At 42.5% G+C, this 27229-nt stretch overlaps 1 protein-coding gene across 2 annotated transcripts in view; it reads left to right on the forward strand.

Annotated features, from left to right (window-relative positions):
• The window catches only part of si:dkey-91m11.5 (PH_BCR_vertebrate and RhoGAP_Bcr domain-containing protein), a 422142-nt gene that overhangs the window by 142301 nt on the left and 252612 nt on the right, over nt 1–27229 (forward strand). For both annotated transcript variants that reach the window (XM_048611239.1, XM_048611240.1), the window contains exon 4: nt 7687–7872. In XM_048611239.1, the coding sequence (XP_048467196.1) occupies nt 7687–7872 (186 nt within the window). The remainder of the gene's footprint in view (nt 1–7686; nt 7873–27229) is intronic.

Consider the following 27229-nt stretch of genomic DNA (forward strand, 5'->3'; position numbering starts at 1 on the left):
TTCATTCGTTGAGATTGGCACCACATTCACAGTCATTCAGTCATTTCACCACCAAAGCTCAGTAGCAACAATGTATACAATTTATAAGATGTATTACAGTAATTTGTGGAAGATCTTTGATTTGATTTATTATTGTTACATGTACTTAGGTACAGTGAAAAGTTCCGTTTTACGTGCAGTACAGGCTGTAAATACCATACAAAGTGCATGGGGTAATAGAACAGAGGTAAGAATACAATGTTATGGTTGCAGAATCATAGTCATAGAGATGTATAACATGGAAACAGCCCCTTCAGCCCAACTTGTCCATGCCGATCAAATATCCTAAATTAATCTAGTCCCGTTTGCCATCATTTGGCCCATATCCCTCTAAACCCTACTTATTCATATACCCATCCAGATGCCTTTTAAATGTTGTAATTGTAATACCCCCCACTACTTTGGGGCGGCACGGTGGCTCAGTGGTTAGCACTGCTGCCTCACAGCGCCAGCAACCTGGGTTCGATTCCATCCTCGGGCAACTGTCTATGTGGAGTTTGCACATTCTCCCCATGTCTGCGTGGGTTTGCTCTGGTTTCCTCCTACAGTTAAAGATGTGCAGGTTAGGTAAATTGTCCATGCTAAATTGCCCATAGTGTTCAGGGATGTGTGGATTAGGTCGGTTACAGGGGAATGGGTCTGGGTGGGATGGTCTGAGGTTCAGTGTGGACTTGTTGGGCCGAAGGGCCTGTTTCCACACTGTAGGGATTCTATTCTATTCTACTTCCTCTGGCAGTTCATTCCTAACACCCATCACCCTCTGCGTGAAAAAGTTGCCCCTTAGGTCCCTTTTGAATCTTTCCGGTCTCACCTGAAACCTATTGCCTCAAGTTTTGGAGTTCCCTACCCTGGGGAAAAGACCTTGACTATTCATCTTATCCATGCCCCTCATGATTTTATAAACCTCTAGAAGGTCACCCCTCAGCCTCTGATGTTCGAGGGAAAATAGCCCCAGCCTATTCAGCCTCTCGCTCAAATCCTCCAACCCTGGCCACATCCTTGTAAATCTTTTCTGAACCCTTTCAAGTCTCACAACATGCTTCCTATAGCAGGGAGACCAGAATTACATGCAGTATTCCAAAAGTGACCTAACTAATGTCCTGTACAGCCACAACATGCACCGACTAATAAAAGCAAGTGTACCAAATGCCTTATTTGTTACCATTCTACATTTGACTCCACTTTCAGGGAACTATAAACCTGCACTCCAAGGTCTCTTTGTTCGGCAACACTCACCAGGGACATTACCATTAAGTGTATAAATCCTGCCCTACTAAAATGTAGTACCTCACAGTTATCTAGATTAAATTTCATCTGCCATTCTTTGGCCCGTTGGGCCATCTGATCAAGATCTCATTATACTCTGGGGTAACCTTCTTGGCTGTCCACTTGGCGAATTTTGATGTCATCTGCAAATTTATTAACCATACCTCCTATGTTTACATCCAAGCCATTTATATAAATAACAAAAAGCAGTGGACCCAGCACCGATTCCTGCAGCACACCGCAGGTCACATGCTCTAGTCTGAATAGCAACCCTTCTCTAGCACACTCGGTCTCCTACCTTCAAGCCAATTTTGTATCCAAACGGATAGTTCTCCCTGTATTCCATATGATCTACCCTTGTTAACCAGTCTACCATGCAGAACCTCGTTGAATGCCTTACTGAAATGCGCTGCTCTGCCTTCATCAATCCTCTACGTCACTTCTTTAAAAAGCGCTATTAAGTTAGTGAGGCATGATTTCCCATGTGCAAAACCGTGTTGATTAGCCCTAATTAGTCCTTGCCTTTCCAAATACATGTAAATCCTTCCCTCAGAATCCCTACCAACAGCTTACCCACCACTGGTGTCAGGCTCACCAGTGTATAGTTCCCTGGGTTTTCCTTACTGCCTTTCTTAAATAATGGCACCACGTTAGCCAACCTCCAGTCTTCCAGTACCTCATGCATGACTACCTATGGAGAAGGTGCAGAAAGGGCGAGATCAACAATAAAATTAAAATTTGAGAAGTCCATTCAGTAGTCTAATAACAGTGGGGAAGAAACTGTTCTTGAATCTATTTGTAAATGTGTCAAACTTTTATATCTTGTGCCTGATGGAAGAGGGTGGAAGATGGTATAACCAGGGTGAGAGGGGTCTTTGATTATTGTTTTTTGCTTTGCCGAGGCAGGAGGAAGTATAATTAGAGTCAGTGGATGCAAGGCTGGTTTGCATGATGGACTGGACTGTGTTCACGACTCTCTTGTAGCTTGTTGTGATCTTGGGAAGAGCAGTTGCCAACCCACGCTGTGATGCATTCCTTCAGAGTTGCTGGGTTGAAGTACTGGAATTCCCTCCTCAATGGCATTGTGTGCCTGTCTACAGGAGACGGACCGCAGCAGTTCAAGAGACAATTAATCACCACCTTCTCGAGGGCAACTTGAGACAGGCAATAAGTGCTGGTCCAACCTCGCACACCAACGTCTCATAATGAGTAACGAAGAATCATGTTCTTTGAATCAAGGCATCTCTGGCTCGATCAACATTTATTGCCCATTCCTAGGCCAGAGGACCTTAAATGTTAACAACATTACTGATGTCTTGAGTCACATGTAGGCCAGACCAGATATGGATAACAAATTACCTTCTCTAAAGGACATCAGTGAACCCCCAGATGGGTTTTTTTGACGTAGACAATGGTTACATGGTGGTCATTAATTTCCAGTTTTTTATTGAGCTCAGATTTTACTATCTGCCATGTGGCAATCTGATCCTTGCTCCTCCAACATCAGCTTTTATTTTAATTTGCTAATCTAGTGACATTACTACTGTACTACTGCCTCCCTATCTGGTGAGCCCTTATTTAGTTAAATTCTGGCTTTTGTAGCTTGAGTATCAGCTGGTGTCACAGTGTGCATCCTTGCATTATCTCCACAAGACACCAGTCAGACCGCAGTTGGATTACCGCACCGTTGTCTGACACACTGGCATTGGAGGCAGCCCTGAGAAAATGCACTAGGCTGATCCCAGGTATGAAGGGTGTGTCTTATGAGGAGCTGTTGAATAGGTTAGGCTTGAAGTCATTGAAGTTTTGAAGAATGCAAGGTAACTTTATTGAAACATACAAGATTATAGGACTTAACAATAAGAGTAACTTGTTAAGCCAAAAAAAAACCTGAGGTGGAAATCAGAAACAAAAACAGAAGTTGCTGAAAAAACTCAGCAGGTCTGGCAGCATTGGTGGAGAGAAAGCAGAGTTAATGTTTCAGGTCCAGTCACCCTTCTTCAGAAAGGCCTTTTGATTCTGCTCTACATGACACTTTTCTTCACTACCACCACCTCCACACACCGCTCCCCTGCCCCGACGCTTGACTCCCTTTGTTTATCAAAAATCCATCTGACTTAGCCATAAATAAATTTAATGATCCAGCCTCAGTCTAAGGAAGAAAATTCTACCAATTAATGACCCTGTAAGATTTTCTTCATCTCTGTCTGCAGAGTCATTAGAGATTGTTATAAAAACTTACCTTCACTAATGTCCTTTAGGCAAGGGAATATGCTGTCCTTACATGCTTTGGCCTATACCTGACCAAACCCACAACAATGTGGTTGACTCTTAAAATGCTCTCTGCAATGGCCTAGCAAGCCATTCATTAAACTGCAAAATCTAAGGAAAGCACTGAAACGGACAGATGACTTGGCATTGTCTAAGACACTTGAAACGACAGCAGCAAACTGTTGAACCTGCACAGTTTCCTTACCAATATCTGGAGCCTTATAACTATATTGAGAGAGCTGCCTCACTGACCAGCCACACAACAGCCTGACATTGTCTGCAAGGTATGATTCCATGAGTATGACAGTGTCCCTGATGCCCTGTTGCATCTATGGATAAGTCCTACCAGCAGGACAGACCTGCAGAGATGGAGACATGGTATTTTGAAGTTGGGATGGAGTTGCCCTTGGAGTCTTCAGTGTTGTCTATGGATACCATGAAGTCTCATGACATTAGCTCAAGCACAAGCAACAAATTTCCTGCTCATTACCACCTATTTACCCTTCACCCGACCAATTGGAAGAAGCACTGAGGGTGGCAAGGGTACAGAATGTGCTCTGAGTGGGGATCTTCAGTATTCAGCACCAAGAGTGGATTGTTAGCACCAATATAGAAGGAGCTGATTGAGTTCCAAAAGACATAACTGCAAGACTGCAGTAGATGGTGAAGGAGCAAACAAAATGGAAGCACCAACTTGACCTCATCCTTACTAATCAACCTGTTACTAATGCATCTGTATTGGTAGAAGTGACCTTTGCACTGTCCGTGTGGGGATGACGCCCTATCCTCATGTTGAGGATATCTCTATCTATGTTCCCCCTAATTATTTTTCCACTGTGCAGATTTCTGAGTATTGTGCACGACAGCAATTTTTGCACGCAGAGGCTAATTGGTGTGTGCGAGAACTCCCAGTAGCTACCTGGCCATACACTTAGAGGGAATATTGCCCTCTCTTATGTGTGGTACTATCACTGTGTTAAATAGAATAGATTTTGCACAGGTGTAGTAACTCAGTATTGGGTATTCGTGATGTTCTGTGAGCCATTAGTAGCAGCAGAATTGTATTCAATAGCAATCTGTAATCTCATATCCCTTACTGTACCGTTACATCAGGCCATGGGACCAGCATATCTTAACAAAGAGTGCAGGAGGACATGTCAGGAGCAGCAGCATGTATACTTAAAAATGAAGTGTCAACCTGGTGAAGCCTCAACAGAGGACTATTTGCATAATGGAGGCAGCATGCAGTAATCATGATAAGATCCCACAACCAATGAATCGGACCCAAGCTGTGCAGTTCAACCTTATCAGTTATGGTGATATATAGTAAACAACTCACTGGAGGAAGCGCCATGAATATCCTGATCATCAGTGTTGGGGAAGCCCATCTCATCAGTGCAAAAGGCCAGGCTGACTTTCAGACTGAAGTGCTGAGTGGATGATTGATCTTGGCCTCCTTCTGAGGTCCACAGCATCACAGATGTCAGCTTTCAGGTGATTTACTTCAGTTCCATGTGATATCACATGGCTGAAGCCATTGGGTATTGCAAAGGCTACGGCCCTGACAGCATTCTAGCACTAATGCCAAGACTTATAAGACCTCAACAAGAGTTGGCTCCTTAAGGAACTCTTGGTCAGCATTGATGAGCTAGCGTCCAAGCATCGAACCCCACTGCTACAGAACAGGAAGGGGGAAGAGTGTGTTTCAGGAGGCAGTCACAAACTTAGATTAACTTCCTCGAATTTGGTCAGTGGTCAGGGACAGGAGGGTGTGATTACGAGCAAGGCAGGTAGATGGATCCAGGAGGTAGTGCAGTAGGAACCTAAGCTCTTGGCATTGTCGAACAGATTTGAGATTCTTGCTCCCTGTGTGGACAAGATAGGAGGCCTCAAGAATGAGCAAACTGCCATTCAAGGATTCAGGGGGTGCAAGGGTCAGGGGGGTGCAAAAAAGAAATGTAGATGTAATCAGCTTTAGTATAGTCACTGGAATAGACACTGTTCTCCGTGGTCAGGATCGAGAATCCCGAAGGCTATGTTGTGAGTCCATTGCCCTGGTTCAGGATATTTCATCTGGGCTACAGAGAAACTTGGAGTGGGAGGGATAAAAATCCAGCTGTCATGGTCCATGTAGTCACCAACAATAGAGTAGAATGAGGAAGGAGGTTTTGCTGAGGGAATATGAGCAGCTAGGGGCTAAATTAAGAGCAAAACCAAAAAGATGATCTCTGTATTTCTACCTGAGCCACAAGCTAATTGGCACAGGGTCAACAAGATTAAAGAGGTAAATGCATGCCTCGAAGGTTGGTGTGGGAGAAGTGGATTCCAATACACTAGTACTACAGAAGGAGGGAGCTGTTCTGATGAGACAGTGCATCTGGATCATACTGGGACTAGATTCCTGGTGAATATATAAGGGCTTTAAACTAAATAGTGGTGGTGGTGGTTGGGTGGGGTGTGGGGGAGCGTGGGGGGGCTCAGTTGCATGGCATATTGGATAAGAAAAGGTAGAGAATGAGGGAGAATTTCATGTTCATGATGGGGGTGATTGTTACTAGATAATAAAAGTAAAGGGCAGTATGTGTGAATGTCGTATTGCACCAAGGAAACATAAAAGTGTAGAGAAATTTAATAATAAAATAAAGTTAAAGAAATTGAATCTCAATGCACAAAGCATTCGGAATAAGGTAGACAAACTGACAGCACAAATCGAAGTAAATGAATATGATTTCACAGCCATTACGTGGTTACAAGAAGATCAGATTTGGTAACTTAACATTCAGGGATATTTGCCATTTTGGAAACACAGGAGGGATTGGAAAGCTGGTGAGGTAGCACTGTTAATAAAAGATGAAATGAGGACAGTTGTGAGAGACTCGGCTCGGATGATGTAGAATCCATTTGGACGGAAGGAAAAAAACAGCAAGGTAAAGAAGACATTGGTAGGAGTAGTACACAGTCCCCAAACAGTAGCCGCTCTGTAGGAAAGCTATAATATATCAACAAATAGTTGGAGCATGTATAAAGAAAAGAGCAATGTTGTGGGTGACCTTAATCTTCATGTTGATAGGGTTAATCAAATTAGAAAGGGTAGCTACAACAACAAATTTATAGTATATCAGGGATAGTTTCCTAGAGCAATATGCCATGGAGCCAACCAGAGGGAGTAGGCCATCTTGGATCTGTTGATGGATACTGAGGCAGGTTTAATAAATGACCTCTAATTAAAAGATCCCCTGCGTAGTAGTGATCATAACATGATTGAATATAATATTGAATTTGAGAGTGGGAAACTTGGATCAGAAACATCTGTGTTTAGCTGAAATAAAGGGAATTACAATGAAACAAGGATTAAGTTGGCTAAAGTGAACTAGGTGGATAGATGTGCAGAAATGACAGTAAGCAAGCAGCAGCAGACATTTAAGGAGTCAATTCATGCCTCTCCATAAAAATATGTGCCAGAAAGAAGGGCAGAGTCTGAGAGGGATTAACCAATCACGGCTAGCCAAAGAAGATGAGGAGAGTATTAGGTTGAAAGAAAAAGCAGCATTTAGTGTATATTTAAGGCTGATATAGGTAAATTCTTGATCAAAAGGAGAATCAAAGGTTACGAGTAAAGGGCTGGAAAGTGGATGTGAAGAATGTCAGATCAGCCACGATCCTATTGAATGGCAGAACAGGCTCAAGGGATCGAATGGCCTACTCCTGTTCCTATTTCTTATGGTCTTCTCGAACTAGTGACATTCCTAATCAAGTGCTTCCATTATAGCTACCACGCTGGTCTCTATCTAGCAATACGAAAAATTGCCTAGGTGCGACCTGTGTAAAAAACCCGGAAAATCCAACCTGACCAATTACTGCCTCATCAGCAAAGTGACAGAAGGTGTCATCAACAGTGCTGTGAAGCAGCTTAGTAATAAAATGCTCATTGAAGCTCAGTTTGCGTTCTGCCAGAACCACTCAGGTTCTGACGTCATTACAGCCTTGGTCCAACTGAAAAGCAACATTTTCTTGTGATATGTACTGCAGTTGTATAATTGAATTTGTTAGTATTCTGTAATCCACGAGTTTTATGTGAACTTGGTCCTTCATTTTATCTTTATGTTACAGCCTATGAAGCCTCTTAAAGCAGCTGCTACCACATCTCAGCCAGTCCTCACGAGCCAACAAATAGAAACCATCTTCTTCAAAGTGCCTGAGCTTTATGAGATTCACAAAGACTTCTATGATGGCCTTTTCCCCAGAGTTCAGCAATGGAGTCATCATCAGTGTGTTGGAGACCTCTTTCAAAGACTGGTAACGTTAATGATAACTTTTGCTATTCTCATATTTGAAACTAAATCTAATTATTCTAAATATCTGAATAGAATTATATCAGTTGCATTTCTGAGCAGCTAATTAGCTACTCCTCAAAAGAATTTGACCAGTTATATGTAAACATACTCTAAACACCTGTGCATTCTTCAGATAAACATTGGGATCAAATAAAATCCTGTTGAGTTTTTTTTCACTGATAAGTGAAATGGTCCATTATTTAATCTCTTATTTATAGTAATGACTCGATTTTAAAGTATAATTTAATACAATATTTGCTTCCCTGTAATTGCCAGTTCTTTCTTTCTTGACACTAGAGTATACTAAACTGCCCTGTAACCATGTTCTCTGTTTAACTAAAATCTGCAGAAGGAATCAAACTGTCAGTACACTTTTTTTGGGGGGGTTGGGGATGTGTGGTGGTGTGGTGGTTGTGGCGTTGTCATGGTACTAGCAATGAAGAACCACAGGTCAGTGCTCTGGTGACATGGATTCAAATCCAACTATGGCATATGGTGAAATTCAAAATTAATAAAATCTGAAATAAGGAGCTGGCCTAATAACGACTATGTACCACTTATCAGTTGTCACGAAACCTTACTGGTTCACTAATGTCCTTTTAGCGAAGGATATCTGCCATTCTTACCTGTTCAGTGACTCCAGACCCACAGATATGTGAATGACTCTGAACTGCATTTTGGTCAATAAATGCAGGCCTAGCGCGTGAATGAATTAAAAAAACTATCTATTAACAAGAGTTCAATGGTTGACGCTGAAGTTCTTGCATATGTGAAGAAGGGAGGATATGACAATGTTACAGGTATCTAAATAATAGTACTAGTGTTTATTACAAGCATATTCAGCATTTTACTTGTTGCATTTCAGTATACCTATTAATGGGTTAGTGTAGCAGAACACATACCTGGCAGGTGAAATTTTGAATTTACCTAGAGTTGTGATCTTTGAGATGAAACGTCCAGGCACATAAAGACATGTATTTACATATTGCTCACTATGTCTCCAATGCCATTTTTGTTTTACTTTTTCATGGGATGTGGGCTTGGCTGATAAGTTCAACATTTATTGTCTGTTCCTAATTGCTCTGGAAAAGTTAATTATCAGCCATCTTCTTGAAATGCTGTATTCATTGTGGTGTATGTTCACTGCAGTGAAGAATCAACCACATTGCCGTGGGACTGGAGTCAGACGTGAGCCTGACTAGATAAGGATGTCAGATTCCTTCCCTAATGCATCTTAGTGAGTCAGATGTGATTTTTTGACCATGATAATTGGTTACCATTACTGATAGTTACTTTACAGTTCTGGATTTGTTCATTCAGGTTAAATTTCACCAGCTGCCATGATGGGATTAGAACTTGTGTGCCTGGAGCACCAGCCTGAACCTCTGGATGCTAGTCTAGTGACTTTACCACTATGCCGCCATCTCTCTTAATTCTTGCTGCTGCTATCTGGTAGTTTCTCATAGTTATCCAGTTTAAGCAACCTTTCTCAACTTTGGGAATTTACTGGCTACTAATTGGCCTTGTGCATTTGATGTTCCCGATGTTGATACAAACCTTGACCTCTATCTGACTCAGCTCAGTAAAAGCCAGAGAGTTGCTGATTGGGAGGTGAAGGAGGCATAGAGAGTTATTAAATCGAATGCATGAGAATTGTCTGTCTGTTAACCTGAGTGCTTTTCAATGAATGAAACGGACTACAGTTGTTCGAATAGGTAGCTCGCCACCACCTTCTCAAGGGCAACTAAGCACGAGTAATAATGTTGATTGAGATAGAGACATGAATTTGTTGATTTGCTCGCCGAGCTGGTAAGTTTATTGGCAAATGTTTCGTCACCATGCTAGGTAACATCATCAGTGCGCCTCTGGTGAAGCGTTGGTGTTCTGTTCTGCTTGCTATTTATGTGTCTCGGTTTGCTGGGGTGGGTGGCATCACTTCCGGATTTGTTTCTTAGTGGTTGGAATATGGGGTCCAGCAGTCCATGTTTGTTAATGGAGTTCTGGTTTGAGTGCCAGAAGACCTCCAAAAATTCTTGTGTGTGTCTTTGCTTGGCATGTCCTAGGATGGCTACGTTGCCCCAGTCGAATTGGTGGCCCTCTATATCAATGTATATTGAAATGAGTGATAGTTGGTCATGTCTCTTGGTAGCTAGTTGGTGTTCATGAGACATGACCAACATGACTGGAACTGCATTAACAAAAATATAGGGCTGGACACGATATACCAACCACTAAGAAACAAATCCGCAAGTGATGCCACCCACCCCAGCAAACTGAGACACACAAATAGCAAGCGGGACAGAACACGGACGCTTCACTGGAGGTGCATTGATGGTGTTACCTAGCATAGTGATGAAACATTTGCGAACAAACTTACCAGCTTGGTGAGCAAGTCAACAACCACATCAATAGCCGGAGCTACAAATCTTCTCAAAAACCTTGAGATAGAGACATGTACAAGAATGGATTTGAAAAAGTTGTCTCTCGTGGTTTTCCAATGACCCCTGTTCATTTGACTAAAGTGCTCCGATTTGAATTAACATGTTCTGATTGTGTTTTTTTCTCTAAAAACAGACAAGTTACGAAATTTAATATGGCCTCTGTTCGGAAGCTGCTGGATTTGAAAGAGTGAGCCTGCAGTGCTTAAGGCTTTGCAGAAAATTAACCAACTTCACTTAGAGAACTTTAAAGCAGAATTTTTTTTTCAATGTCATATTCTAAATTGTTGTCACTCAACATATTTTGTCAAGATTCTAATTATGTATTAGTCAAATAGGGCTTATAAGACTATAAGAAAAAGGAACAGAAGTAGGCCATTCTGCTCCTTGGCCTGCCTCACCATTCAAGGTAATCGTGGCTGATCTGACATTCCTCATGTCTACTTTCCTGCCTTTCTTCATAATCCTTAATCCCCTACTGATCAAGATATCTTTTTCTAATTCATTTGTGGGATGTGGGCATCGCTGACTGGCCAGTATTTCTTGCCCATCCCTAGTTGCACTTGAGGAGGTGGTGGTGAGCTGCCTTCGTGAACCGCTGCAGTACACCTGTTGTAGGTTGACCCACCATGCCATTAGGGAGGGAATTTCAGGACTTTGACCCAGTGACAGTGAAGGAAAAGCGATATATTTCCAAGTCAGAACAGTGAGTGGCTTGCAGGGGAACTTGAAGGTGGTGGTGTTCCCACATGTCTGATGCCCTTGTCCTTCAAGATGGAAATGGTTGTGGGTTTGGAAGATGCTGTCTGAGGATCTTTGGTGAATTTCTGCAGTGCATCTTGTAGATAGTACATACTGCTGCTCCTGAGCCTTGGTGGTTGAGGGAGTGGATGCTCGTGGATGTAATCAAGTGGGTTGCTTTGTCCTGGATGGTATCAAGCTTCTTGAGTGTTGTTGGGGTTGCACTCATCCAGGCAAGTAGGAAGTATTCCATCACACTTCTGACTTGTACCTTGCAGATGGTGGACAGGCTTTGAGAAGTCAGGAGGTGAGTTACTCACCACAGTACTCGCCTCTGGCCTGCTCTTGTAGCCACTGTGTTAATGTGGTAAGTCCAGTTGAGTTTCTGGTCAATGATAGTCCCCAGGATGTTGTAGTGGGGGATTCAGTGATGGTAACACCATTGAATGTCAAGGGGTGGTGGTTAGATTGTCTCTTATTGGTGATGGTCATAGCCTGGCATTTGTGTGGTGCAAATGTCACTTTTCACTTGTCAGCCCAAGCCTGGATATGTCCAGATCTTGTTGCATTTGAACACGGACTGAGGAGTCATGAATGGTGCTGACCATTGTGCAATCATCAGCAAACATCCCCACTTCTGACCTTATGATAGAGAGAAGGTCATTGATGAAGCAGCTGAAGATGGTTGAGCTGAGGGCACTACCCTGAGGAACTCCTGCAGAGATGTCCTGGAACTGAGATGATTGACCTCCAACAACCACGACCATCTTCCTGTGTGTCAGGTATGACTCCAACTACTGGAGAGTTTGCCCCCTGATATCCATTGGTTCCAGTTTTGCGAGGGCTCCTTGATGCCACATTCAGTCAAATGCAGCCTTGATATCAAGGGCTGTCGCTCTCACCTCACCTCTGGAATTCATCTCTTTTGTCCATGTTTTACCCAAGGCTGTAATGAGGTCAGGAGCTGAGTGGCCCTGGCAGAACCCAAACTGGGCATCACTGAGCAGGTTATCGCTGAGCAGGTGTTGCTTGATAGCACTACTGATGACACCTTCCATCACCATCAGTTTACTGATGATTGAGAATAGCCTGATGGCGCGGTAATTGGCCGAGTTGGATTTGTCCTGCTTTTTGAGTGCAGGACATACTTGGGCACTTTTCCACATTGCCGGGTAGATACCAGTGTTGTAATTGTACTGGAACAGCTTGACTAGGGGAGCAGCAAGTTCTGGAGCACAAGTCTTCAGTACTATAGCTGGAATGTTGTCAGGGCCTGTAGCCTTTGCAGTATCCAGGTCTCCAACCATTTCTTGATATCACGTGGAGTGATTTGAATTGGCTGAAAACTGGTATCTGTAATGCTGGGGACCACTGGAGGAGGCTGAGATGGATCATCCACTTGGCACTTCTGGCTGAAGACTGCTGTGGATGCTTCAGCCTTATCTTTTGCACTGATGTGCTGGGCTCTTCCATCATTGAGGATGGGGATATTTGTGGAGCCTCCTCCTCCAGTGAGTTGTTTAATTGTCCATCGCCATTCACGACTGGATGTGGCAGGACTGCAGAGCTTAGATCTGATCCGTTAGCTGTGGGATCATTTAGCCCTGTCTATCATTTGCTGCTTTCGCTGTTTGACGTGCAAGTAGTCCTGTTTGGTGGCTTCGCCAGGTTGATATCTCAAGTTCAGGTATGCCTGGTGCTGCTCCTTGCATGCCCTCCTGCACTCTCCATTGAACCAGGATTGATCCCTTGGCTTGATGGTAAAGGTTAAGTGGGAGGATATGCCAGGCCGAGAGGTTACAGATTGTGCTGGAGTACAGCACCTCATGGATGCCCAGTCTTGAGTTGCTAGATCGTGCGAAGTCTGTTCCCATTTAACATGGTGATCGTGCCACACTACATGATGGAAATTATTCTCAATGTGAAGGCGGGACTTCGTTTCCACAAGCTTAGTCACTCTTACCGTCACTGCCATGGACAAATGCAACTGCAGCTGGCAGATTGGTAAAGAAGAGGTCAAGTATGTTTTTCCTTCTTGTTGGTTCCCCACCTGCCGCAGACCCAATCTAGTAGCTATGTCCTTTAGGTTCCAACCAGCTCGATCAGTAGTACTGCTGCTGAGCCGCTCTTCGTGGGGGTCATTGAAATCCCCTACCCAGAGTACATTTTATGCCCTTGCTATCTCCAGTGCTTCCTCCAAGTGCTGTTCAATGTGGAGGATTACCGATTCATCAGCTGAGGGAGGATGGTATATGGTAATCAGCAGGAGGTTTCCTTGCCCATTTTTAACCTGAATGCCATGAGACTTCATTGGGTCTGGAGTCAATGTTGAGGACTCCTAGAGCAACACCCTCCTGACTGTATACCACTGTGCCGCCACCTCTGTTGGGTCTGTCCTGCCTGTGGGACAGGACATATCCAGGGATGGTGATGGTGGTGTATGGGACATTGACGGTAAGATATGATTCTGTGCGTATGACTATGTCAGGCTGTTGCTTAACTATTCTGTGAGATAGCTCTCCCAATTTTCGCACTAACCCCCAGATGTTAATGAGGAGGACTTTGCATGGTTGACAGGGCTGTTTTACGCCATGTCTTCTCCGGTGCCTAGGTCGGTGCCAGGTGATCCGTCCGGTTTCATTTCTTTGAGACTTCGTAGCGATTGGTACAACTAAGTGGATTGCTAGGCCGTTTCAGAAGGCAATTGAGAGTCAACCTCATTGCTGTGGATCTGGAGTCACATGTAGGCCAGCCCAATTGAAGGTGGTCCTTCCGTGAAGGACATTAGTGAACCAGATGGGTTTTTCTGACAATCGGCAATGATTTCATTGTGTTCAGTAGATTCTTAATTCCAGACTTTCTTTTTATTATTGAATTCAAATTCTACCATCTGCTGTGGTGGGATTCGAACTCGGGTCCCCAGAACTTTAGCTGGGTTTCTTGATTAATAGGCTAGCGATAATACCACTAGGCCATTGCCTACCCATTAATATCAGCCTTAAATATATACAGCTTTGTGTGGCAAGGACTCACAGTCCTTTGAGAGAAGAAATTGCTCCTCATCACGGTCTTTATTTGGAGACTATGCTTTCTGGTCCTAGACTCTCCCATGAGAGGAAACATCGTCTCAGCATTTACCCTGTCAAGCCCCTTAAGAATCCTATATGTTTAAATGAGATCACCTCTTATTCTTAAATTCCAATGAGTAGACTACCAGCATGTTTAGCCTTTGTTCTTAAGACAATCTGTCCATGCTAGGGATCATCCATGTGAACTTTCTTTTGAACTGCCTCCAGTAGTATCTTTCCTCAAAAAAGTGACCAAAACTGCTCACAGTACTCCAGATGTGGTTTCACCAGGACCATGTACAGTTGCACTGAGACTTCTCCAATCTTAGACTCCAACCCTTTGATATAAGGGCAACATTCCACGAGCTTTCCTGATTACCTGCTGCACCTGTGTGCTAGCTTTCTGTGTTTTATACAGAAGTACCCCCAAGTCCTATTTGTGTTGTAGGTTTTTGTAGTTTTTTCCCATTTAAATAATAGTGTTCTTTTATTCCCCCTTCCAAAATGAACAACTTCACATTTGCCTACATTATACTCCATTACCAATTTCTTGCACATTTAACGTATCAATATCTGTAAGCTAAAACAAAGCAAAAAGACTGCAAAGGCTGGGAGTCTGAAACAAAAACAATAATTGCTGGTAAAAACCATGAGCAGTTCTCGATCTAGGTCAATATGATAGTCCAACCCCATTATCTCTTACCTTATGACTGAACCTTTTGTGAAGTACCTTGTCAAATACATTTTGCAAGTACAAATACAACACGTCCACTGGTTCCTCGCTATCTGCTGTGAGACTTGCTTGAAAAAACTATAATGAATTAGTCAAACATGGTTTCCCTTTCATTAAATCATGCTGACTCTGCTTGATGAGATTGATTTTCCAAATGTGCTACTATTACTTGCATGATAGTTGATTCCAATATTTTGCCAATGGTAGATGTTAGGCTAATTGACCTCTAGTTGCCTGCTTTTTGTCTCCCTGCCTTCGTGATTAATGGGGTTACATCACCACTTTTCCAATTCTGTGGTACTTCTCCAATTCTGTGGTACTTCTCCAGAATAAAAGGATTTTTGGAAAATTAGAACTACTGCATCCACTATTTCTGTAGCCACCTCTTTTAGGATCCAAGGCTCAGGGGAGATATCTGCTTTTAGTCGCATTAATTTGTCATCTTCTTTAGCGATGGTGATCGTACTTAATTCCTCCCCCATATTCTTCAGTATTAATGGAATGTTTGAAGTATCTTCCACTGTAAAGACTGATGCAAATTATCAGTTTAATTCCTCTGCCATTTCCTTGTTCCCATAGTCATCTCCCCAGATTCAATTTCAAGGGACCAATTTTCACTTTGACTTCTGTCTTCCTTTTAATATTTTTAAAGAAGCACTTATTGGTTTTTATATTCCTCACTAGCATCTCATCATAGTTACTTTCTCTCTCTTTATTATCTTTTTAGTCCTCCTTTGCTAGATTCTGCATTTATCCAAGTCTTCAGGGCTTTCACTGACTTCTGCCACCTTACGCATTTTCTTTCAACTTGGCGCTCTCCTTAACTTCTTTGGTTAGCTATGGTTGGTTCATCCTCTCTGAGAATCTTTCCTCCTTACTGGTATGTATTTTTTACTGAGAGTCATGAATTGTCTTAAATGCTGCTACAGCTTGCTTACTGTCATTTCTGCACATCTATCCACCTGGTTCACTTTTGCTAACTCAATTTTTGTTTTGTTGTAATTCCCTTTATTTCAGCTAAACACATGCTTCTGATATAAGTTTCCCACTCTCAAACTCAATATGACATTCCGTCATGTTACGATCACTACTAAACAGGGAATCTTTTAATCACAGGTCATTTATTAAACCTGACTCAGTATCTATCAACAGATCCAAGATGGCCTAATCTCTCTGGTTGGCTCCATGGCATATTGCTCTAGGAAACTATCCCTAATATACTCTATAAATTTGTTGTTGTAGCTACCTTTTCCAATTTAATTAACCCAATCAATATGAAGATTAAGGTCACCCACAACTATTGCTCTTTTCTTTATATATGCTGCAACTATTTGTTGATATATTATTGCCTTTCCTACAGAGCGGCTACTGTTTGGGGACTGTGTACTACTCCTACCAATGTCTTCTTTCCCTTGCTTTTTTTTTACTTCCGTCCAAATGGATTCTACAGCTTCCAAGCCTAGATAATCTCTCTCAATTGTCCTCATTTCATCTCTTATTAACAGTGCCACCTCACCACCTTTCCCATTTCTCCTGTCTTTCCAAAATGTCAAATAGTCCTGAATGTCAAATTACCAAATTTGATCATCATGTAACCACGTAATGGCTGTGAGATCATATTCATTTATCTCAATTTCTCCTGCCGTTTTGTCTACCTTATTCCGAATGCTTCATGCATTAAGATTCAAAATCTTTAACTGTATTCTGTTATCAAATTTCCCTACACTTTTATGTTTCCTTGGTGCAATACGACATTCACACATGCTGTGCCTTACTTTTATTATCTGGTAACAATCACCCCGATCATGAACATGCAATTCTACCTCGTTCTGCCTTTACTTTTCCAATCTCCCATGCAACTGAGCTCACCCCAGGACTATTTAGTTTAAAGCCTTATGTACAGCCCTAGTTACATGATTCACCAGGAATCTAGTGCCAGCATGATTCAGATGCACCTGTCCCATCAGAACAGCTCCCTCCTTCTGGAGTACTAGTACCAGTGCCCCATGTATTGGAATCCACTTCTCCCACACCAATCTTGGAGGCATGCGTTTACCTCTTTAATCTTGTTGACCCTATGCCAATTAGCTTGTGACTCAGATCGAAATCTAGAGATTGTTATCTTTTTGGTTCTGCTTTCTAATTTACCCCCAGACTGCTCCTATACCTTTAGTAGATTCTCTTACCTTGCTCTGCCTTTGTTGTTGGTACCTACTTGGACCACGACAACTGGATCTTTTTTCACCCACTCCAAGTTCCTCTGTAGCCCAGATGAGATATCCTGACCTGGGGCACCAGGTAGGCAGCCTTCGGGACCCTCTCCTGGCCACCAGGAACAGTCCCTGTCTTATTTCCCTGTCTTTACTATCCCTGATTACAACTAATTTTCTCATTTCTCCTCGCTCTTATACGGCTTGCTGTACACGATGCTATAGTCAGTTTGCTCATCCTCGAGGCCCCCGATCTCATCCACACAGGAAACAAGAACCTCAAACATGTTAAACAAGCTAAAGGGCTGAGGCTCCTGCAGCACTACCTCCTGGATCTCTACCTGCCTCACTTGTAGTCAGCCCCTCCTATCCCTCACCACTGATTGAATTAAAGGTAGTTAATCTCATGGTGTGACTGCCTCCTGGAACTGAGTGAAACATAGAAACAAAGCAGATAGAAGAAGGAGGGGGCCATTTGGCCCTTGGAGTCTCCTGTGCCATTCATCATGATCATGGCTGATCATCGAACTCAATAGCCTAATCCTGCTTTCTCCCCATAACTTTTGATCCCATTCGCCCCAAGTGCTATATCTAGCCGCCTCTTGAATACACTCAATGTTTTGGCATCAACTACTTCCTGTGATAATGAATTCCACAGGCTCACCACTCTTGGGGTGAAAAAATGTCTCCTCATCTCCATCATAAATAGTCTACCCCGAATCCTCAGACTGTGACCCCTGGTTCTAGACACACCCACCATCGGGAGCAGCCTCCCTGCATCTACCTTGTCTAGTCCTATTAGAATTTAATAAGTCTCCATGCGATCTCCCCACCCCCATTCAACTGGACTCCAGCGAAAACAATGCTAACCTAGTCAGTGTCTCCTCATATATCATTCCTGTCATCCTCTTAATCAGCATGGTAAACCTTCGCTGCACTCCCTCGAGAGCAAGAGCATCCTTTCTCAGAAAAGGAGACCAAAACTGCACACAGTATTCTAGGTGTGGTCTCACCAAGACTCTGTATAACTGCAAAAATACATCCCTGCTCCTGTACTCAAAACATCTCGCAATGAAGGACAACATACCATTTGCCCTCTTTACCACCTGCTACATCTGCATGCGTAGGCATTCTTCAGCGACTGGTGCATAAAGACACCCAGGTCCTGCCACACACTCCCCTCTCCCAATTTACAGCCATTCAGGTAGTAAACTGCCTTATTGTTTTAGCTTCTAAAGTGAATAACCTCAAATTTATCCAAATTATACAGCATCTGCCATTGATTTGCCCACTCACCTAACCTGTCCAAATCATGCTGAAGGATTTCTGCATCAGTGTCACAGTTCACCCTCCCACTCAACTTGGTATCATCTGCAAACTTTTGTTCCCTCATCCAAATCCTTAATGTATATGGTGAATAGCTGGGGTCCCAGCACTGATCCCTGTGGCACCCCATTAGTTACTGCCTGCCAATATGAAAAGGGCCCATTAATTCCGACTCTTTGTTTCTTCTTTGCCAACCAGTTTTCTATCCATCTCACTCCACTTCCCTCAACCCCATGTGCTTTAATTTTGCACAGTAATCTTTTATGCAGGACTTTATCAAATGCTTTCTGAAAGTCCAAATATACCACATCGACTAGCTCCCCCTTGTCAACTTTACTAGTTACATCTTCATAGAATTCCAACAGATTTACTAAGCATGATTTCACCTTCATATATCCATGCCAATTGTGTTCTTGTCTTGCCACTGCTTTCTAAATGATCTGCTATAAAATCCTTGATAATGGATTTGAGAATTTTCCTCACTACTGATGTTAGGCCTACTGGTCTATAATTCCCTGTTTTCTCTCTACCTCACCTTTTGAATATTGGAGTGACATTAGCTACAGTCTAGTCTGCAGCGACTGTCCCAGAGTGTATAGAATCCTGGAAGATGACCATCAAAGCCTCCACTATGTCTAGAGCCACTTCCTTAAATACCTTGGGATGTAGATTATCAGGCCCTGGGGATTTATCTGCCTCCAATCCTATCAATTTTCCCAGCACCATTTCTCTACTAATATTGATCACCCTCAATTCTTCCCTGTCACTAAAACTTGCATTCTCCAACATTTCTGGACTCTGATTTTTGCCCTCTTTTGTGAAGACAGAACCAAAATATGTATTCAGTTGCTCAGCCATTTCTTTGTCCCCGATTATATATTTCCCCGTTTCTGTCTGTAGGAGACCTACATTTATCTTCACCAAGCTCTTTTTGTAGTGTCAATCTTTATGTTCCCTGCAAGTTTACTTTAATACTGTATTTTCCCCTTCTTAATCAATCCCTTGGTCCTTCTTTGCTGAATTCTAAACTGCTCCCAATCCTCAGACGTATTATTTTTCTTGACCTATCTATATACTTCTTCCTTGGATTGGATACTGTCTCTTTTCCTTTGTAAGCCCGATTGGCGCTCTTACCCATTTTGCTTTTGTATTCTGGTAACCCTCCACCTCACCAATATGTTGCAGTCTCTGAAGCTTGGACTCCAGCTCATCAATTCTGAACTGGAGTTCCTGATGCAACTAATACTTGCTACAGATGTGGTCGCTGTGAACCACAGTGGGGTCCCCTGACTCCCATATCATGCGAGTACAATGCAGAAGCCCTGCATCTCTGTTATATGCATAGTTCTTAATGTTTTTATAAAAATTACCTACTGGTCTTTTAGCTTTTAATCTGTGAAATATTTGTTCTATTTACCATTAATCTTATTGTAACTAATGATGGATAGTCAATAAGCAACTATTAGCAGCGAATGACCTTATGATTTCCCTGTGATGTCACTCTGTTTTGTACTGCGTGCTCGATTCAATTTATGCTTTTCAGGTCTGTTAACAGGAATGATCCAAGAAATGAAGCAAAAAGCACCTATTCCTTTCTGCATCTCATTCCCCTGCTGATCCAAAATCTCACAAATAAACACTCACTACAGCGGTGTCTCAGTCTGGATGTGATCTCTCCTTTCTGATTGTTTGAAGCTTCACTAATCATGTGCTTTCAACAAACCCTGCCTTAAATAGAGGCGAGCTAACCTGAGATGAAAATATTAGTTAAGCTTCGATAGTAATCAAAATATAATGGAAGCTGTGACATTGCCTTTCAGAAGCTGCACTGTGGTTCAGTCACAGAGGTGTACAGCACAGAAAAGGCCCTTTGACCTATTTAGTCTGCACCTGATAAAAACAACCACCTGACTATTCTAATCCTTTTTTTGAACATCTGGTCCATGGCCTTGATGCTTTGACATCATATGTACAAATCTAAATACTTCTTAAATGTTATGCTTCTATTACCCTTATTGGTCGTTAGTTCCAGAGTCCCACTGCTCTCTCGGTGAAAAGAATCTTTCCTTTCGTCCTCTCTAAACCCCCTGCCATGTACAGACCTATGCCCCTGTTCATTGATCCCTCTACCAGTGGGAAAAGTTCATACCTGTCTATCCCATCTGTGCCCCTCATAATTTTATACATCTCGATCATGTACGCCCTCAGTCTTTTCTGCTCCAAGGAACGCAGTCCTAATCTATCCAATCTCTCTTCATAGCTGAAACTCTCCAGTCTATGTAGCATCCTGGTAAGTCTCCTCTCTACCCTCTCCAGTGCAATTACATTCTCCTATAATGTAGATTCCAGAACTGCACACAATACTCTAGTGGCCTAACCAACATTTTACACAGTTCCAGCATCGTCTCCCTGTTCTTAAGCTCTGTGTCTGGACTAATAAAGGTAAGTATCCCATAAGTTTTCTTAACCACTTTATTTACTGTCCTACAACCTTATAGGAGCACTGAACATGTGCAAGGTCCCCCTGATGTTCAGTGCTTCTCAAAATATAATCAGTCATCATGTATTCTTCTGCCTCGTTTGACCTTTTCAAGTGCATCACCTCACACTTATCCAATTGAATTCATTTGCCGCTGATCAGCCCATCTTATCAGCCTGTAATCTAAGACTGTCCTTCCTGTAGTAACTACTACACCAATTTTTCTATCATCTGCAAATTTACTGATCAAACTTGCTACATTCAAATCTAAATCATTTATATATACCACAGACAGCAAGGGCCCAACACCTTGTGAAATTGAGAGTCCAGAAGTATGCAGATAAAGTTTGACACTACTTTAATGCTATAATTTATAGGCTCCAAACTTCCCCATAGCCCTGTAGAAAGTTGATGCTGAACTCTGTAATTCTTCTTGACATTGGCTGTGGGTTTTTTGGCAGGCTTCTTGTCGCACTAACCATTTTGCAGTTTATACCTGTCAAAGTTCTTATGTTGTATTATAGATTGTCCTATTCCTCGCCTGAGTTATTAAATCTTTGACATGGTCTGTTACATGAGAAGTTGAATAGAACCCTTGGCAAAATTCAGTCAATGATGCATGTTGTGAACTGTGAAGCCCAGCATTTCCTAATAGCAGTTAGAATCAGTGTGATTTTGAGAGGAATGGACAACTGTATTAGATTTTTTAAAAAGTAAGAAATAATAACAAACTGTCAACTTAAATCATTTAGTACACTAACAAATGTCTGAACAGGAGCACCTATCTGGTTGCATTGACTCAAGAATAGTGTCACTTAAAGATCAGCAAGGCCACCTATGTGTGGAACTGCAGGAGATGCTAAATCAGTATTTTACATCAGTGTTTACTGTGGAGAAGGATATGGAAGCTTGAGAACAAAGGGAAATAAATAACAACATCTTGAAATATGTCCATATTACAGAGGAGGAGGTGCTGGACGTCTTAAACTGCAAAAAGGTGGATAAATCTCCGTGACCTGATCAGGTGTATCCTAGAACTCTGTGGGAAACTAGGGAAGTGATTGCTTGGGCCCATTGCTGAGATATTTGTAATATCTATAGCTACAGGTGAGGTGCTGGAAGACTGGAGGTTGGCTAACATGGTGCCACTATTTAAGAAAGGTGGTAATGAAAAGCCAGGAACTGTAGACTGGTGAGCCTGACATCAGTGGAGAGCAAGCTGTTGGAGGCAATCCTGAGGGACAGGATTTACATGTATTTGGAAAGGCAAGGACTGATTAGGGATAGTCAGCATGGCTTTGTGTATGGGAAATTGTGCCTGACTAACGTGATTGAGTTTTTTTGAAGAAGTGACCAAGAGGATTGATGAAGGCAGAGCAGTAGACATTGTCTAAATGGACTTGAGTAAAGCGTTCTGCATGGTAGACTGGTTAGCAACGTTAGATCGGATGGAATACAGGGAGAACTAGACATTTGTATACAGAACTGGCTCAAAGGTGGGAGACAGGATGGTGGTGGAGGGTTGATTTTTCAGACTGGAGGCCTGTGATCAGTGGTGTGGCACAAGGCTTGGTGTTGGCTCCACTATGTTTTGTCATTTTTTATAAATGATTTGAATGTGAACAAAGGAAGTATGGTTAGTAAGTTTGCAGATGACACCAAAATTGGAGGTGTAGTGGACAGTGAAGAAGGTTACCTCAGAGTACAATGGGATCTTGATCAGATGAGCCATTTGGGCCAAGGACTGGCAGATGGAGATAACGAGGTCCCTAGAGGTCCCGACCCAAAACATCAGCTTTCCTGCTCCTCTGATGCTGTCTGGCCTGCTGTGTTCCTCCAGCTCCACACCTCGTTATCTCAGACTCCAGCATCGGCAGTTCCTATGATCTCTGGCAGATGGAGTTTGATTTACATAAATGTGAGGTGCTACATTTTGGAAAGGCAAATCAGAGCAGGACTTATACATTTAATATTAAGGTCCTGGGGAGTATTGCTGAACAAAGAGACCTTGGAGTGCAGGTTCATAGTTCCTTTAAAGTGGAGGTGCAGGTAGACAGGATAGTGAAGAAGGTGTTTGGTATGCTTTCTTTTATTGGTCAGTGCATTGAGTACAGGAAGTGGGAGGTCATGTTGTGGCTGTACAGGACATTGTTTAGGCCCCTTTTGGAATACTGCGTGCAATTTTGGTCTCCCTGCTGTAGGAATGATGTTGTGAAGCTTGAAAGGATTCAGAAAAGATTTACAAGGTTTGTACCAAGGTTTGGAGGGGTTGAGCTACAGGGAGAGATTGAATAAACTGGGGGTATTTTCCCTGGAGTGTTGGAGGCTGAGGGTTGACTTTATAGAGGTTTATAAAATCATGAGGGGCAGGGTGAATAGCCAAGGTGTTTTCATTGGGGCGGGGATTCTAGAACTAGAGGGTGTAGGTTTAAGGTGAGAGGGGAACGATTTAAAAGGGCAATCTTTTCACACCGAGCGTGGTGCGTATATGGAATGAGCTGCCAGATGAAGTGGTGGAGACTGGTACAGTTACAACATTTAAAATCCATCTGGATGGGTAAATGAATAGGAAGGGTTTAGAGGGATATGGGCCAAATGCTGGCAAAAGGGACTAGATCAGTTTAGGATATCTGGTCAGCATAGACGAGTTGGACCGAAGAGTCTGTTTCCATGCTGTACACCTCAATGACTCTAAGATCAGATGGCACGTGAAATGCTTACTGGTCATGTAATTTTTATGCTATTGAGATGTTCACTTTATTGAGACAATGCTGTTGGTACTTTTGAAGTCATAAATCTTCATAGAATTCCAACGTTCTGGAAGCAGGCCATTTAGCCCATTGAGTACAAACTGACCCTCAGAAAACCATCCCACCCAGTCCGACCTCATCCATGTAACCCTACATTTCCCATGGCTGATGCATCTAGCCTGCACATCTCTTGGACTTTGGGCAATTTAGAATGGCCAAACCACCTAACCTGCGCATCTTTGGGCTGTGGGAGGAAACCAGAGCACCCAGAGGAAACCCATGCAGATCCCCCACAGGGACAATGTGGAAGCTCCACATAGACAGACGCCTGAGGGTGGAATTAAACCCAGATCCCTGGTGCTTTGAGGCAGAAGTGCTAACCACTGAGCCACTGTGCCACCAGTTTAATATCTGCAAGTTTTATTTCATTTAATGGTTTACTGTTTGTGTGAAGATGCCATCAGCGCATAGTTTATGCAGAGATACTTCAAGCAGTTGGGACTGCATTGGCCTGCTTCAAGTAGAGATGCTTCAAGCAGTTGGAACTGCATTGGCCTGCTCAAGCAGCAGAATGTCAACACTGGAGGACATAGAGAAAACAAGGCCAGGGAAGTCATGGGATACAAAGAACTATTGGAAAGGGGGCAATAATCTCAGAGAGTGATAATGTGAAAGGGTGAATTGAATACAAAAATGAAAAGAGGGAACAAATGGAATAAGAGAGCTTTCACAATGTAATCTTAGTGGAGTTGGTTTAATGTATTTAATTAACTTTATTGCAGGAGGAGAAATAGCTCTGTTGTAATAGAACAAAGAACTGTGGATGCTGAAGAAACATAGCAGGCCTGGCAGCATAAAAAGCAGAGTTATTGTTTTGAGTCCAGTGACCCTTACACAGAACTTATATATGACTTTTTCCTAGCTACTATAAGCTGAAGGGGTGGCATTGGGGTGTGGGGGGTGGTTTTCACAGAGTGAGAAGGGATGGAGACCAGAGAGAGAATGATAGTTAGGTATGCAAAGGGCTGCACCAGGGAAAAAGAAAATTTGACAGTGAGGACCAGAAGTTGGTGAAAATGGGTTTGCTGTGCTGAAATCAGCCCATGTCATGACAGGGCCTGGGGTGTAGAGCTGGGTAAAGGACGTAGAAGATAGTGTTCAGGTTCTACAATTATTAAACTCAATATTGAGTCCTGAGGGTTGTAGGGTCCCCAAGCAGAAAATGAGATGCTGTTCTTACAACCTGCACTAAGCCATGCTGGAGCCCTGCTGCAGGCCCGAGACAGAAATGTTGGCCATGGTGTGTTAATGTGGCAGGTAACGAGAAGCTCGGGGACATTATTTACAAACAGAATGTAGGTATTCCACAACACAGTAATCCCAGTTTGTGTTTTGTCTCCCCAGTGTAGGGAGGTGGCTCTGTTATTTGTGATCCTTTCTCACTGAGAAGAATATTTCAGTGGTTAGAAATTAAGTCGGTGGCGCAAGTATCTATGGAAGTAGAATATGTCCAGCATGATTAAGATGCATTTGTGATAATTAGTTCAATACTGGATGAGGTGGTCTTACAACCATTGAAATTGATCTGTCTTTACCTGAGAAGGGGTTATCAGTCATGTTGCCCCATCTTGATCTGTTTTCTTGAAACATTTCTTAAACAGCTTGTTCATCTCCACTTTTGCACTAATCCCAAATTCTGCATCCTGAATTCCTTTCTCGGCAAGCAAACTTCCACATGTGCATTATTTCCATTCTTGCCTAGCTGTGCTGGCTTTTTTACCTGGCAACTTAGTTTTGATCTTTATCCTCATTTTCAAATTTGGTTGTCATTTCACTTCATTCTGTTTTTTGATTTGATTTGATTTATTGTTGACATATGTGCAGTGAAAGTTTTGCGGGCAGATCATAACATACAAGGACATACAGATCACAGGTGTTTAGACAGAGGTTACGTCTGCACAGGAGGTGCACAAAAGCAAGATCAACATTAGATTTGAAATTGGAGAGGTCCATTCAGCAGTCTAATAACAGCAGGGATGGGGCTATTCTTGAACCTGTCGGTACGTGTGTTCAAGCTTCTGTATCTTCTTTCTGTTGGAAGAGGTTGAAAGAGAGTATTACCAGGATAGGAGGGGTCTTTGATGATGTTGGCAGCTTTTCCAGAAGGAGTAGGTGGAGTCCACAGTTGGAAGGTTGGCTTTCGTGATGGTCTGAGCTGTGTATGTAACTTTCTGTAGTTTCTTACAGACTTGGACAGTGCAGTTGCTGTACCAAGCTGTTATGCACCCCAACAGAATGCTTTCTATGGTGCATTTGTAAAACTTGGTGAGGGTCCTTATAGACATGCCTCTTCTTCCTCAGGAGGCTTAGGAAACTCGGCCTTCTTGACCGTCACATCTGCACAGGGTGGTCCAGGACAGATTGTTGGGTATTCTAGGAGCTTGACGCTCTCCACCCTCTCTACCTTAGCTCTATTGATAAAGTCAGGGATGTGTCCTCCTTCCTAAAGTCAATGATCAGTTCTTTTCTTGACATTGAGAGAGAGAAATTGTTGTCGTTGCACCACGACACCAAGCACTCTTACCTCCTTCCTGTATTCTTGATCGTGAGTGTACAGAGAGTACAGTAGGCAGCTGAATGCGCATCCTTGTGGGGCACCTCCCAAAAGAACATAGGTATTTCTTTTCATACAATCAGTAAATATTGTGGTCTTCGAAAGGTATATGACGAAAACTGCAAAATTTCTCAAAAGGTAATCAAATAGTCACAGCAGAAGTCTTTTCTATTTAATACTTTAATTTTAAAAGACTCAATATACAATTTCCTCAAATGCCTTCTGACTATAATTATGTAATATGTCTACAGATTTAGTTGCATCCACAAAGAATTGCAGCAGATTTCAAAAATTGACTTATGATTCAGGATTCATATTGATAATTATGAATGGTTTGTTTGTACATAGTCATTGACAGTATTCCACAAGAATTTTGTTCCTCAAAATGTTTGCCCAGTACAGATATTGGCAAACTAGTGTCTTATACCCAAGTTTAATCCTTGGGATGCTGAAGTACACAGATACAGCTCATGTATTTAAAGAATATCTTAAAAATATCAACCAGAGCCTTTGCAATTTCCTTGATAATGTTCATCTGTGTCCCAACTTGTTGGGTGTCTTGCAGAGAATTAACCAATTTTATACTTTAATAGTACATGCTTAGTTCTAGATATGTTGTATGTGCTTGATCTAAAATTACTAAATCCAAAATTTGCTTATTAGGGCTGTGGGAGGAAACCAGAGCACCCAGAGGAAACCATGCAGACCCCCCACAGGGACAATGTGAAATGCAACTTACAAGTGCTCATATTTATGAACGTGACCCAATACATAGTCGTAAATACCTGACAAATGAACATCTCCTGTGTATATGAAAAACTGCTTTACATTGTCCTTCAGAGATAGTAGGAACTGCAGATGCTGGAGAATCCGAGACAACAAGGTGCAGGGCTGGATGAACACAGCAGGCCAAGCAGCATCATAGGAGCAGAGCTGCTTGGCCTGCTGTGTTCATCCAGC

Source organism: Rhincodon typus, chromosome 24 (assembly GCF_021869965.1).
Source record: "Rhincodon typus isolate 14 chromosome 24, sRhiTyp1.1, whole genome shotgun sequence".
Classification (NCBI taxonomy): domain Eukaryota; kingdom Metazoa; phylum Chordata; class Chondrichthyes; order Orectolobiformes; family Rhincodontidae; genus Rhincodon; species Rhincodon typus.